The sequence below is a fragment of the Ovis canadensis genome, chromosome 2, assembly GCF_042477335.2.
Source record: "Ovis canadensis isolate MfBH-ARS-UI-01 breed Bighorn chromosome 2, ARS-UI_OviCan_v2, whole genome shotgun sequence".
NCBI lineage: Eukaryota > Metazoa > Chordata > Mammalia > Artiodactyla > Bovidae > Ovis > Ovis canadensis.
In genome coordinates, this window is record NC_091246.1 from 49,712,418 (window position 1) to 49,727,015 (window position 14,598).

Below are 14,598 nucleotides of genomic sequence, written 5' to 3' on the forward strand. Positions count from 1 at the left end.
GCATGACTCTGCTGAACCCTCTGCTCAGAGCTTCCCAAGGCCAAATCAAGGTGTTAGCTGGGCTGGGTTCTGGAGGCCCGACTATTCAGGTTATTGGCAGAATTCAACTTCAAGCCAACAACAGCACGTCAAGTACATCTCATGCTTTGAATCTCTGATTACCCCTCTGCTGTCAGCCAAAAAACATCTCTGCTTTTCAGGGCTTGTGTGGATACACTGGGCCACCTGGGTAACACTTTAGGGTCAGCTGATCAGTAACCTTAATCACATCTTCAAAGTCCCATTTGCCACAAAACATAACAGATTCCTGAGAGTAAGACCGTGGATGTCATGGGAGCCAGAATTCTGCCCTCCACGCAGCTTGATGAAAACTGAGTCAGATAAACTTTTGCAGCTCGAATACCTGTGGCCAAATACGCTCAGATTTTTGAGTTGACGTATTCAGAAGGTATCTGTTTGTGAGAAGCCAGGACATCATTATTAATGAAGCGTCTTGCAGGGACTTGGTACTGGGGAAATGTTTGCTGAACAAACAGGTATTAATAAGTTCATTGTTGCTAATATTATTTTAATGCAACTTTGATTATAAATCTTATGGTACTGTATCATCATTGTCATTAGTACAGATTAGAAAGCAAGCTAAAGTCATTATAGGAATGTATTAAAATGGAAAACGATTCAGTAAATCATGTTAGAAACAATTAAAACGTGAACTTTTCTGTTATATCTGCTTGCGCTCTGCCCACGAAGGGAAGTGTTGCTTTCAATCAAGGAACAGGAACAATTATTAGAGGGCCCCAAGAAACAACAAGAATTTCATCTTTCTGCCTCCTCATCTCCCTCCTTCCTTCTTCCTTCCTTCCCATCTTTCTCTCCTTCTCTCTTTCTTGGCAAAAAGAAAAATTAGCTTGGCTAATTTTATGCCTGCTAAGCCACTTCAGTCGTGGCCAACCCTTTGAGACCCTATGGACTGTAGCCTGCCAGGCTCCTCTGTCCACGGGACTCTCCAGGCAAGAATACTGGAGTGGGTTGCCATGCCCTCCTCCAGGGGATCTTCCCACCCAGGGATCTAACCCACATCTCTTAAGTCTTCTGCGTTGGCAGGCAGGTTCTTTACCACTAGAGCCACCTAGGAAGCCAGGTAGCTAAAAAAATTTAATTAAATTAAAAATTTCAAATTTAATCATTTCCTGAACCTTTCCAGAGTACTGTCCATACTCTAGGCTGATGTTCAGAGTGCTCTTTAACCTTAGCCTAGGCCGCTTTGTCCTCATCCTAGGTCTTAAGCACCCAGCCCCCGGAGCCCGCTCAGGCACTCCCCCATATGCCTCTGCCCCAGCACTGAGCCCTGTCTACCCCCTACTGGGGCCACCCGTACCCTTATCTCACTGGACAGTGAGATCTCTGAGGCCAGGAACCACGTTAGACTCATGTTTCTATCCCTGTTGACACCCACTGTGGATCTCAGTGCAGTCTCTCAAACAGACGAGGAGAGAGCAACAGATACTACCCCACGCTGGTCCCACTTTACGGTCCTACTTTGAGGGGAAGGCAGGGGCAGCGAAGGGAAGAAGGAAGACACAGAATGGACAAGAAGACAACACTAGGGAGAGATATGTGGAAGTAGAAAGAAGGGGAGGAAACGGATGCAGGGAGGAAGTCATTGGGCCCCTCAGGCATCCAGCAGACCCTTCCTGGGTCCTTAGGGAGGCCCCTGGGTAAATCCTGGGGAGACAGAACTGGAAACAGTGACCAAAAGCCTTGTCCTCAGGTGGCTTCTTTTTAATTAAAGGACAGTGAATACACAGACAAACAAAAGTAGAAAAGATGACTTCAGATAATTTTAGGAACTACATCATAGCATTAAATAGGATGGCATGTTAGAGAGTGACTGGAGGTGGGGACTATTTCCGGTAAGACAACAGTGGAGACTTCCTTGAGGAGGTGACGGCTAAGCTGAGACTTGAATGATGAGGAGTGAGCCATGCTGAGAACCAAGCAAATATTATTCTCGTCAAAGTAAAAAGCAAGTGCCAAGGCCCAGAGGCAGGAAGAAATTGCTTTTCCTTTCCAGGATCAAGAAGGAGGCTGGTGAGGCTGTACTTGGTGAGCAAGGGAGAGAGTGGAGGGAAATCAGGTCAGAGTGGGAGGCAGGGCTAGGTCTTGTGGCTTCTTCCATCCATTATGTTAAGGAGGGTGAAGAATATCATACCAAACTATAGTCGGTAATACAAAATAGTTATTATATAACCCAGTTAGAGCATTTTCTAACAGCCCTGCTTTAGGGTTATCTGATGGGGAGGAGAGTGAAATTTAAGGCCCAGACATCTTACAATTCTCTAAAACTGGTAAAATGTGCTGGTTTTCAATAATTTCTTTTTCTGTCCCTAAAAGTGATAGCTTTATTGCCCCATGGGACATTAACCAGTTTAGTATCTAATTTAGCAATCTTATTTCTTGTTTTTCCATTCCCTATAAAAAATCCCTCTCTCAAATTTTCTTTTGAATCCACTTTGTTGTCCAGCAGATTCCCTTTATTAATGAGTTAAATAAAAGGTTGATGTGGACCCACTATTGATTTTCATGAGAATTATGTTTTTAACCTTTTTGAGAATTACATTCTGATAGGAGTTTGGGTTTTAAGTGCACAGAAAGCAGCAGAGTAAAAAGGACTAATTTATGTTTGACAAAGAAGCCTCAGACTGTGAGGTGATGAACAGGTTTAACTGGGTCTCAAGGGAGCAAGACACCCAGTCCGTAGCCAATCCCTCTGTCCAGGGAGAGACAGCCACTTGACTGGATGAGAGAGGAGGTGGAGAGGAGGGAGGTGGGCTGTGATTGACTCCCAACATCTGACGACATTTGTCCTTGTTCATTTCCATAGCGGGTCACCAGGATCTGCTTTCCTCTCTTACATGTGAGCTCCTTGGCAGGGGCTGTGTCCAAGTTTCTCTGCTTGTTCCGCCCCCAGCCCTGAGCTGAACACAGAGTGGTGCTTGGCAAGTATCTGCTGAATGAATTCTTCCACTTAGATTCACCTCATGCTCCTCCTCCTTTTCTTATTGTGATAAAATATATATAACATTAAAAAAATGCCACTTTATTTTTAGGTGTACAGTTCAGTGACATCAAGCATATTCACGCTGTTGTGCAGCTATCACCCCCCATCCATTTCTAGAATGTTTCCATCATCCCAAACTGAAACGGAACTCATTAAACACTACCCTCCCCGTTTCCCCCTCCTCTAGCCCCTGGTAACTGTCTATCTTTGTGAATTTGACTATTACAGTTACCTCATCTAAGAGGAATCTTACATTTGCCCAGTTGTGTCTGGCTTATTTCACTTAGCATAATGCCTTCAAGTTTCATCCACGTTTTAGCATGTGTCAGAATTCCCTTCCTTTTTTAAGACGGAAGAATACTCCATTGTTTGTGTAAATCACAGTTTGTTCATCCATTCATCTCTTGATGAATATTTGGGTTGTTTACACTTTTCAGCTACTGTAAACAATGCTGCTGTGAACATGGATATACAAATATCTCTTTGAGTCCCTGCTTTCAGTTCTTAGGGGTATATACCCAGAAGCAGAATGCTGGATCCTGTAATAATTCTGTTGAATTCTGTTTTGGAGAACTGCAGTATTGTTTTCTGTAGGAGCTGCACCATTTTATATTCCTACCAGCAATGCACAAAGATTTCAGTTTCTCCACACCCTTGCCAATATTTATTGTTTTCTGCTTTTTTGATAATAGCCATCCTGATGGGTGTGGATTTAGCTTCTTTTAAAATACAGAGGACTGTGATGGGAGAGGCCCAGGCTGAGGAGTTCTGGGGCCCTTTCCTCAGTGTGGTCTGAAGGGAGATAGCTAGGAGCCTAAGGTCCTAGATTTGGAGGGTGCTCAGAGGGAGAAGCAGGAAGAGGGGTACTGAAACCACACCTCATTGTGTTCACAGTGTGGGCTCAAGACTGGCTTCAAGAGAGGCCTCACAACGGGAGAACTGATACCCCAGTTTCCCATGAGGGAGTTCTGTTTGTGTGAATGCACCATAGGGCCCCTGTCCCTGGGGAAAGCTGTTTCTAATTTTGGCTTCTCTTTCTGTGTGTTGCTCCCCAGTGTGACAATGCAAAAGGGTTGAAAGCCTTCTACGATGCAATAAAATACGGGCCGAACCACTTGATGGTATTTGGAGGAGTCTGTCCGTCTGTTACGTCCATCATCGCAGAGTCCCTCCAAGGCTGGAATCTGGTACAGGTAAGGTCTGGGCCACCTTTGGTGGGGGAGCTGTCTTTGACTGGTCACTAGTCTTTCTCAGGGATGGTTCCTTGCCCAAGATGGTTCCTAAATTGCCAGGTTCAGGCCTCCCCTGCTCTTTTCTGGATGATTGCACAGCCTCCCACTGTCCTCACCTCCTGGCCTGATTCTCTGTCCTGTCCTGGCCAACACAGTGGGTCTTTCAAGGGTAGCCCTGACACCATCACTGTGTGTTTGAGATATATCAGTGACTCCCTAGCACGACTTTCAGGGGCATCGACATCCAGCTAGTCCTCCTATCCAATCTGATCTTCTATCCCTGCCACTCACTCCATGTACAACCCACCTTTCCTAAAGTACACCCAAGACCTTCAGGCCTCAGAGTCCTGCTCTAGCTATTTCCTTAACCAGGTGATCCAGACCTCCTTCTCCCACTGAAATTATTTGGTCTGCTAAGGCTGCCTTTCTCCTTGGTTAAGCCTTTCCTGGTGGTTTTGGCTGATACTTATTCTTTACACTGGCAAATGTTATACAGACAGATGTTCCACCAGTGAGTATATGGTCTGTTGCAGGTGAAAATCACCAGTGCTACCTCTTATTTGGAATGTGAGAGAAAAATATAAAAAATGCGAACCTAGGATGAGTGGTGGCCCAGGCACATGTTTTATTTCTTTGCTTCATCCATCCATCCACCATCCATTCCTCCATGCAACAAATATAATACAACTTACTATGTGCCTGGAATTTGGGTAGACACTGGGAATATAGTGTTGGACAGGACAGGCATGGTTCCTACCCTTTCAGAGCTTGCATTCTAGGAGGGAGGCAGGCAGTAAGCAAATAAACAAGTAAGTAGTAATAATACTAAGAGCAATACTTGTATAGTATGTATGTTGGACTTGCAACATATCAGACACCATTCTGAGCCTGTATTTTCATTAACTCATTTACTCACTAAAACTGCTCTATGTTGTCGGTACTATTAGTATTCCATTTTATGGATAAGGAGACCGAGGCACACAGAGGCTAGATAACTTGCCCAAGGACCCACGACTCATAGGTAATACAGCCAAGATTTAAACTCAGGCAGTTTGACCCTTGAAATAAGATTGGGGTAAGGAAACGGCTAGAATAGAGTTAAACAGGGTGAGGGGATAAACAGTGGCTGTTTCCTCGACAGGAAAGGCCCCTCGGAGGAGCTTAGACTTGAAGGGCGAGAAGGGGTTGGTTGGATGAAGTCAGGATGTAATAGCAAATGCAGACAGCCTGTGAGGGGAACGAACCTGGCTTGTTGGGGGAACAGCCAAGAGGTCACTGGGGCTGGAGTGTGGGAGTGGTGGATGGGGAGTCAGGGTGGTGAGAATGAGAATGAAGGGGTGGGCAGGAGCCAATCCCCAGGGAGGTCTGATTTCATTCTGTTCATGGTGATTAAAGTCCTCTGTGAGTCCAGCCCAGGGTGTATGGGGTGCTGAGGGTAGAGCCCCATGCTGGTGGCCCAGAGGGGAGGGAGGCAGCAGTGGCAGAACTGTGACAAGGGAAGGGCGGGGTCCCAAGGGAGAGCCACCCACTCAGCCAGCCCTGGGTTCAGGAGGGCTTCTCAGGGGAGGTGACGTGGAACTGGCTGTGAGGGAGGAGAGGGCGTTGGACAGCTGGAGACGTGGAGGAGAGCGCTGCTGGCAGAGGAAACTGGGCAGGCAAAAGCGGGAGGTGGGAAGGAACGTGGGCTCGGGGAGCAGTGAGTCATTCACTGTGGCCGGAGCAGGCCATGCTGAATGTGGGCGGATGCAAGCGTGGCTGAGGCCGGGAAAGCAGCTCAGCGTGCTTTGGTGCAAACCTAGCCACATGATGGGACCCAGCGCGGTTCAAGTGTGCCGAGGGCCCCTGGCTTCCCTGGGGGCACCTGTCTGTGGTGCTGCAGACAGCCTTGAGACCTTAGTGGAGTCAAGAACCTTCTCTGTCCTTGAGCAGGCTCTCCCCAGCTCCCAGGAGCACGCCGGACTCCTGCTGGTTGTGCCAGGTGCTGCCTCTCTGAACCTCAGCCTTCCCCGTGTACAGCAGGGCAGTAAGAAGGTGGGCCTCACAGGGCTGCTGTGTGGGCCAAACTATTAAACAGGGATTAGAACTGTGCCCTGGCATGTCCTCAGCAATAAGGGTTTCTTGCTTTATTGTTGTCGACACCCCTGCCCCGCCTTCTGCTGCTCCCAGAGTTGAATATCCACTTGAATACCCCCACTTCATAGTGTTCCTTGTCTTTCCTGAAACGTTGTTCCCACCACCTAAAGTATCCCATTCTCCCGTGACCTATATGCCAAGACCTGTCCAATCTCAGAGATCCAGATTAAATGCTGCCTCTTCTAGGAAGCCTTTCCTTATTGCACTATCTAAAGTAGCCGCGCTGGAAATTCTTTTCCTCCTTTCCCCTGTTTATTTCTAGCAGAGCATGTACACCTCCCACCCCACCCCAAGCCCCTCTGCCTTCCCTCCTCTTAGAACTTTGCAGATATGGGGACATATTTAGTTGGGCTGTGAATTCCTTGAGGACAGAAAATGGGCCTGCGTTACTCCTGTTTCTTCTGGTGCCTGTCACTTCACAGACCTTATTAGGTGTCTGTTGAATAGAGGGAGGGAGGCTGGGAGGGATGGAAGGATCTGCAGATGGATGTTTTGCCTCGACATGAGAGACCAAGTTCCCTAGAAAAGCCTCATCCAGAGAGGAATCCAGGAGCTTCCTGGCCTTCTCATAGCCTCACTTGGAACTGTCTGCCCCTCAGAATTCTCTAGGAGCTGCAGGAGCAAGCACAGTGTTGCACACTCCTGGCTTGGCAGCTAGTAGCTCTGCGGCCTTAGCATGCACAAGAGGGCCTCTGGCCTAGAGAAGCTGACAAGACAAGTGGGTTATGAGGTGGGGGCTGTGTTATTTATTGCTTCCCTGATGGCTCAGTGGGTAAAGAATCTGCCTGCAATGCAGGAGACACAGGAAACGCTGATTCGATCCCTGGGTCAGGAAGATCCTCTAGAGGAGGAAATGGCAACCCATTCCAGTATTCTCGCCTGAAAAATCCCATGGACAGAGGAGCCTGGTGGGTCCGTAGGGTTGCAAAGAATCGGATAAGACTGAAGCGACTTAGCACTCATACATACAATGCAGAAACAGTATATCTGTGGTATTACAATTTCATGAGTGTGGTGGAATTGGGAAAATTACAGGTTTCTTAGGAGAATGATAATGAAAAAAAGATTGAGGAATGTATATGGTTCTACATCACTTCCATATCACATACCGTGTTCCATTAATAAATGAATTACACTGTGTGGAGAATAGTCTATCCTGTATCCAGGTGTTTCCTACTAGACTATAAGCTTCTTGGGGGCAGAGGACTCTTGTTTTCTTCATCTCCTAGTTACCAGTGCCTAGCACAAGGCCTGCCTGGTACCAAGTAGGTCCTCACAGAGTGCTAAACTGAACTAACTGCGGGGCATAGGCTGAGGAGTCTGAAACCCTCCACAGCAAGTTTCTCACAACGTGGACTTGACCATGAAGAGACCAAGGACTTGGGAGAACAGTGCAGATCCTCGGCCTCCAGCTCAGCAGAAGCCCTCTGCATTGTCCACAGGGTGATTCTCATCCTCCATCCCCCGCTGCCCTAGGCATCTGCTACCAGACTCTGGGGCAGATCCAGGGCTCCAGCTGTGCATGGGTGAGGGACACCAAGGGGCTAAGAACTGGGCAGTGCCCAGCAATTTGGAGAGTTCCAGGGACCTGAATCACAGGGTGAGCTCAGAATAGACTTCTCCCAGCCTGAGAAGCCAGGCAAGGAGGAGGTAGGAACAAAGATGTGGGTCCCGATGGAGAGTAGCTCTGGAGGATTTCTGCACCCGCTGCTCTTGGAGAACACAGCCCCATTTGCTGTGGATTGGATTCTGGGGCCCCCCTGCCCCCTCTCCCACCCCCTGAGGCTGAGTTTGAAAAGATGGTGGGTGAGTGAGTCTGCTGTCGCTCAAGGGATTTGATCAATCCCTTAACTTATTCAAAACTGGGCTCTGAAACAGAGTTTCACAAATGGGAAAATGCATGTAATTTGTGTAATTGAAAAGGAGCTCTGACTGCCCTTTGGGGGAACAATGCTTGCTGGACAGAGACAGTCTGGAATGCACAATCAGTTGTTTCTGTTTCCTGGTGCTACAAAAATAGAGATTTGCGCCACAAAGGGGTGAAAATTCACCCTGGTGCTAAAATCAGTCAAATTTAACTTTTGCCTTTTGCTGGGCTTCTTGATTCATGGTTGCTGCATCGAGAGGCTAATATTGTTTAAGTCGTGATGTGAGTCACTGGGAGCGTCAGCTCCTCCAACTAGAGGGGAGGATCTTCGTGGAGTCCAGGGCAGGCAATGCGGGCTCTGTCCCTGTCCTCCTGGTCAGATCCCACTCAGGGTGTGGGCTCAGATCTGAGCCTCACTTCAGTGGAAACCCTCCAGTGCATAGCCTTGGGGGCATCTGGGGAGGGTAGAGTTCTGGCTGTTGGAGAACTGAGCAGGTTCAGACTGGATAGCCTGCAGGGCGCTGGGGAGGACAGAGGAGTCCTAGTCACTCGAGCTGCATGGCTCTTTGAGAGACTTTGCCGGGTTTCTGAGATGTGGGTGGGGAGATGCAGGGGCATGGCTGAAGTGAGACGGAAGCAGGGCTTCCCTGCCGTCACGCCCTTGCTGCTGGAGGTCTCGGGCATGGAGCAGGCTTCCTGGCTGCGAAGTAGTGAGTTCCCTCTTGCCCAGTTTCCCCGAACGTTCTGCTCTCATCCAGTCCTACTGTTAGGGAGATTTAATACCCAGAGTAGGCATACACCAGGTTGCTGCTGTCACACTATATGGTGAGCATCATTTATGAGGGCCAAGGATGTGCTCGTGTTAATGCAAATTTCCAGGCTCCACGCTGAGCAGGTCCAGGTTAAGGGATTCATCACATCCTTCAAGGACTGTGGACCCCACTCTTCATCCCCACTTTCAGGTGATACAGATGCAGTTGGTTTCTGGGAACTTGCTAGGCCAGGTGATCTCAAAGTCCTGCTTGTTTCCCAAACCTCAGAACACTGACGAGTGCTGCTGGTTCACACAAGTTTAATTTACACAGCCCCGGTTGGAAAGAGGACATGGAGGAGACAGCAGGGGCTGCTGCTGGGGCCAACATCCCAGGACAGAGCCCACAGCCCATGGCGTGGCAAGAAGTTCTCCTTCATCTCGCCTCTCTGTTTGTCACCCACCTGCTCCTTCATCCAGCGGCCACTTGGTCCCTCCGCCTGGCAGAGCTTGCTCATTCTTCCAGATGCAGTTTGGCCGCTTCTTCCTCTGTGAAGCTTCCTGTTCTTCCCCTGTGCTCCCTTACCTGCATAGTCTTCCCTTGGCATTTGCTGCCTTGTGGCTGCACCTCCCTCCACCCCCGCCCTCAAGCGGCCAGAGGGCAGGGCCTGGTGTGGTCCTGACTCAGATCTTGAGTGGCCCTGGAGCTGGATGCCTGACTTCCGCACCTTAGGCTCATCCCAAATGATGAGGGAAAACTTGGACTCAGACTCAGAGGGACCTGAGGGCTTTCCAGCTGCAGCCCTTTGGTAAAAGGATGTGAAGGGACTGAAATGATCTCTGGCTTGGCTTTAGCCCATATCTCCCATTTCTGGCCCTGATGCTCTGTAACTGATATGCTTCCTTTGAAAATGTTTTCAGACCTGCTCAGAATCCTTTCCTTGGAGATCTGAAGGTGGCTAGCTTCTGACTCTGCCTTGCACAGTTTTGGAGACATTCTATAAACCTCCCCCCCAGTGTAGTCTGTCCCCCTGAAAGCACGGAGCCTGGGGATGAGTGGGAGGATTTGGAGCTGGGTGGGAAAGATGGAGGCAGGGTAGCTTGAACAAGAGATGGAAGCAAAGCCAGCAAAAATGCAAGAGATGTGGCCAGAGAGGGTTCACACCCTGAGACCAGGACAAAATTCTTTCTAGGGAGTGAGATGATAGTTGCCTCAGCTTGCAGACAGAAATAGTCTCGCTGATGAAAATACAGTCAGGTTCCTGAAGGGATAAAGGGCTGCTCGCTGGAAAACGCAAACACTCTTTCGTCAAGAACCGTATCCCGCAGAGCCTGTCCTTTAAAAGGCAGCCGGAGCAGATTATTAAATTGTAGATGCGTTTCTCCTGGCACTGTCCCAAGCCTCCCCTCAGCAGGCAGCCCACCCTGCCCCTTGGACGGCCCCAGCACTCCCTCGAGAACCTTACCGGGCAGGACCATTTCAGTTTGTGTGATGGGGCGGTCTCCTTGGCAGAGCTCTCGTGAGGGAGTGGAGGTGAGGTGGGCATGTGAACCGGAGAACCCTGACTGTGTAAATGTTGGCACATTTAGGACTTGATTTCTGAAAAATCTGAATCATGCTTGGTTTTGACATTAAAAAAACAAATCTGTGAAAACTCTAAATCAGGCCCTTTGCTATTTACTGAATTCTAGCATAGCTCTAAACTGTTGGTCAATGCCATTTCTGTTAGAGGAACAGCAAATTTGTCATCTGACTTGATTTTCTCATGTGATTATCTTATGAAAGCTGTTGGTTGCCTGAGAAATCAAGAGATTGTTTCTTACTTAGCTGTGGTTTGTGGACTTTGATATGTATTCATAGAAAGGCATCAGGTTTTAGCAATCACTGGGTCCAGTCTCCCCACTGTATAGACTGAGAGCAGAGGCCCAGAGTGGGTAGGATCTTAACCAAGTTTTCACAGCAAAGCTAGATCCCATGGCTCATTCTCTAGAGCTTTGTAATTACCCCCTGGTCTTATTTTCTCTTTCTCAGCCTCACTTTTCTCTCTCATGTAAAATGGAAATAGCAAAGTAACCTCATATGTTCTGTACAGCTGTGAGAATCAATGAAGGTGTTTCCTTTCTTAGCTGAAAGCACCTTTAGAGATTGTGGAACAGTAGCTGCTCTTATGATGTCATGATGTGACAATGTCACAGTGTGAGGGACTCCTCCCAGAAGCAGACCTCTGATGATAGCCCCCATTTTGCGTCAACAGCAAAGGTTATTTACTCTGGCACTGCAGACCCGAAACAAAGGCATAGCGGGCAGGATGGGGGTTCTTCAGCAAGACACTCAAGGTGCACATGACCTCTGCTTCTCAGCCCCCTAGGGTCAAAATCCAACAGGCCGGAATCCTGGCACTGCCCAGCCCACGTGACTGCCACGCCCTCGCCATGGAGTGGGCAGTGGGAACTGTGGACCTGATTGAAAACCACTTAGGAGCCATGGCGTGCTTAGGCATGGCTAGGAACTTTGCTGCTGCTGCATGGCTCTCTAAGAAAGAGAATGGAGGCCAATAATCCAGGGCGGGTTGGAGCCATTTCTTGGCGCTGGTCTCCAGAGGGGCCATTTAGCACATTAATAATCTATGAGATGCTTCCACCTTCTGGATTCATTAAAAAAAAAGAAAGAAAGAAAGGTGGGGGAGGAGAAAGAGAAGAAATATTAAAAGCGTGCACTATGGGCTGTATGGAGGGGGGCGGGGAAACCCTGAGGACTGGAGATTACGGATGGCCCTTCATGGCGGTGACATCGGAGGCCTGGTGCAGTAAAGAAAGGTTCTGAGAGCACGTAGAGGGTCGTTTATGAGGGGAGCGAAGGTTTCCAGCTCTTGGTTTACATGCAGATGGGTGGGAGGAAGTATGAGCCCTCAGCCAGGATCCTGGCAGAACCCATTGATAGTCTGTGGGGAAAGGAAAGTGCTCTGTTTCCGTTCATTCATGCTCATATTTACTTATTCATTCCTTTATTTAACAAGTGCAGCGCCTGCTGTGCCCTCTCCCAGACCAGGGCAAATTCCACTGCTCAGTGCAGCTACCCCAGGACAGGTGGGTATTGGCAGGAGAGCAGTTAGGCTTGGTAGCCAGAACAGAGGCCAGGAATCTAGAAGCTCTGGGTCTTTGTCCCTCCTATGTCTCTCACTGACAGTAGGCTTAGGCAAATCGGCAAGCTCCTGGAGCCTCACGGAACTCATCTGTGAAATGGGCTAACTAAACCTGCCCTTCTGGGGCCACTGAGAGCATCAGGTAGGACAGGGAAGGTGGAGCAGGTGATGGCCCTTTTCAGACTGCAGCCCCTATAGATTAAGATTCATATTACCATTACTGATGCTTTGGCATCTGAAATGCCCGCCAGGCCCCAGGCAAGGGGGAACTCCTTGAGAAACTATGTCTCCATTTGTCTCTAGATTAAAAGTTTTGTGGGTGAAATGAACTATCACAAACCGGGAAGGTGATTCAGAACAGTGAGATTAAAACAGAGACCCTGCAGGAGAGGCCAAACAAGCCCAAGGCATCTGTAAGCAATGTGCATACCCTCTTTCCTGGTTGAGTTTTCAGAGAAGCAGAAGCGAAGAAGAGCACGATGTTATCGAATGCATGGTGGTTTCCAGTCTATTCCTGCCAACGACCCAACCCATATCTTTCTTGTCCATCTGCTAAAAGATTCAATTCAGGGTTCTGACCCCCATTTTTAATTCAAGACCACGGTATCTAAAGTAATATCAGTTCCCAGCTTGTAACTCCAATGGCTTCATTGTTGATGCGTCTCTCACCGCCTGGAAATATGCTCGGTGTAAATAATTCATTCTAAATAAATAAATTACTCGCACTGCTTATGGTACGGCTGATGCTGCTAGGAAGCAGCACAACTGCACATTATGTTGAGTCGAGTCTGGAATTACAAGTTGAATCTGGAAAGAACTGGAAAGGGAATCAGAAAAGGAAGTCCCTCCAGGAGGACCAGCATGTAAAACAGGGTGACAGGACAAAGCACATGTGTGCTCCATCGTGTCCGACTCTTTGTGACCCCATGGACTGTAGCCCACTAGGTTCCTCTGTCCAGGGGACTCTCCAGGCAGGAACGTTGGTGTGGGTTGCCATTTCCTTCTCCAACGCATGAAAGTGAAAAGTGAAAAGGAAGTTGCTCAGTTGTGTCCAGCTCTTCGCGACCCCATGGACTGCAGCCTTCCAGGCTCCTCCATCCATGGGATTTTCCAGGCAAGAGTACTGGAGTGGGGTGCCATTGCCTTCTCCGGATTCAGGCTGAGGATCCGCTTTTGGAATGTCAGAGCGGAAATGCAGTTGCAGTAGCGTTCTCAGCTCCTCTGGACATCCCTGCAGTCAGCATCAGGGACCACAGGGCTCTTGTCAAACTGTGCTGCTCGAGCCTTAGTGTGACAGGCTGACCTGGGAGGCTCTTTCAGCCATGGTGGCCAGGAGCCCAGAGGGGACCTGTAGTTCCACACAGGGAACAAAGGAGAGGGCACTGGCTCAACACGAGGACTCCTGGCTGGCCATCCTGGGCCTGCCATCTTCAGCTGGATGGCTTTATGCAAACCACCTCCCCTTGCTGGAGCCTGAGCATCCTATCTGTGATTGTCTGCTTTCCTCCCAGGACGGTAGTGACACTCATGTGGGGCAAAGCCTGGAGTGCTTGGTTGCTCTGAGGCAAAAAAAAACAGGGTTTGTGTTACAGTGTGGCACTGACGGCCCCTTCCTAGTCCTGTTTGATAAGATGGGCTTGTGCCCATTTGTACAGATGAGGAAACGGAGGCCCAGAGGGGCTAACGTGCTTGGTCAACTCTTAATAATAGCGGTGTTTTTCTTGAGCTTTGGTCACATGGGCTGGGATTCTCATCCAGGCTCTGGCACTTGTTAGCAGGTGGTCATGGACAGAGAACCCTGGCGTGCTGCAGTCCATGGGGTCGTAAAGAGTCAGACACGACCAAGCGACTGAACTGAGCTGTTTGGCAGATTACTTAGCCTTTCCCATGCTCGGCTCCTCGTTCGAGACCTCAGTGTGCTGACCTGGTTGGTTGTGAGATGACCTGACATGATCCATGCTTACACTCCTTCAAGGACCAGGGCACCCACACGGCCTCCTGCTCTGACTCCCAGCTAGGGGCAGGGCCGTGGGGTCTGGGCCGGCTCCTTCCTCAGTGCATCCGTTTCTGGGCCCCTATCATCAACAGAGAGGGGTGGGCCAGCTGATGGGCCAGATAGCCTTGATAATGTTGTGTCCTGATTCTCTGTATCTCCTGTGGCTCAGAGCCATCAGCACCTGCCTTCACTCTGGTAGCTTCCCTCCTGGGCCCTGCATGCAATTCCCTCCCCCAGGGGCTCACAGCCTGGGGCCTGCTTCCCCTTCCATTTCTAAGCAGCTTACCACTTAGGTGTGGCAGCGTGCCCCAGAGCTCTCCAGGCAGAGAACCCTGCACTACAAGGGGAAGGAAGTGACCCCAGAGAGGTGAGACCGCCTGCATGAGGTCACACCACAAATGGTGACAGAGCTGCG

The 14,598-nt window shown here is 49.3% G+C and overlaps 1 protein-coding gene across 1 annotated transcript in view; it reads left to right on the top strand.

Annotated features, from left to right (window-relative positions):
• GABBR2 (gamma-aminobutyric acid type B receptor subunit 2) overlaps positions 1 to 14,598 on the top strand; it is a 370,642-nt gene that overhangs the window by 118,514 nt on the left and 237,530 nt on the right. Inside the window, exon 2 of the mRNA XM_069576091.1 lies at positions 4,117 to 4,254. Within this exon, the coding sequence (XP_069432192.1) occupies positions 4,117 to 4,254 (138 nt within the window). The remainder of the gene's footprint in view (positions 1 to 4,116; positions 4,255 to 14,598) is intronic.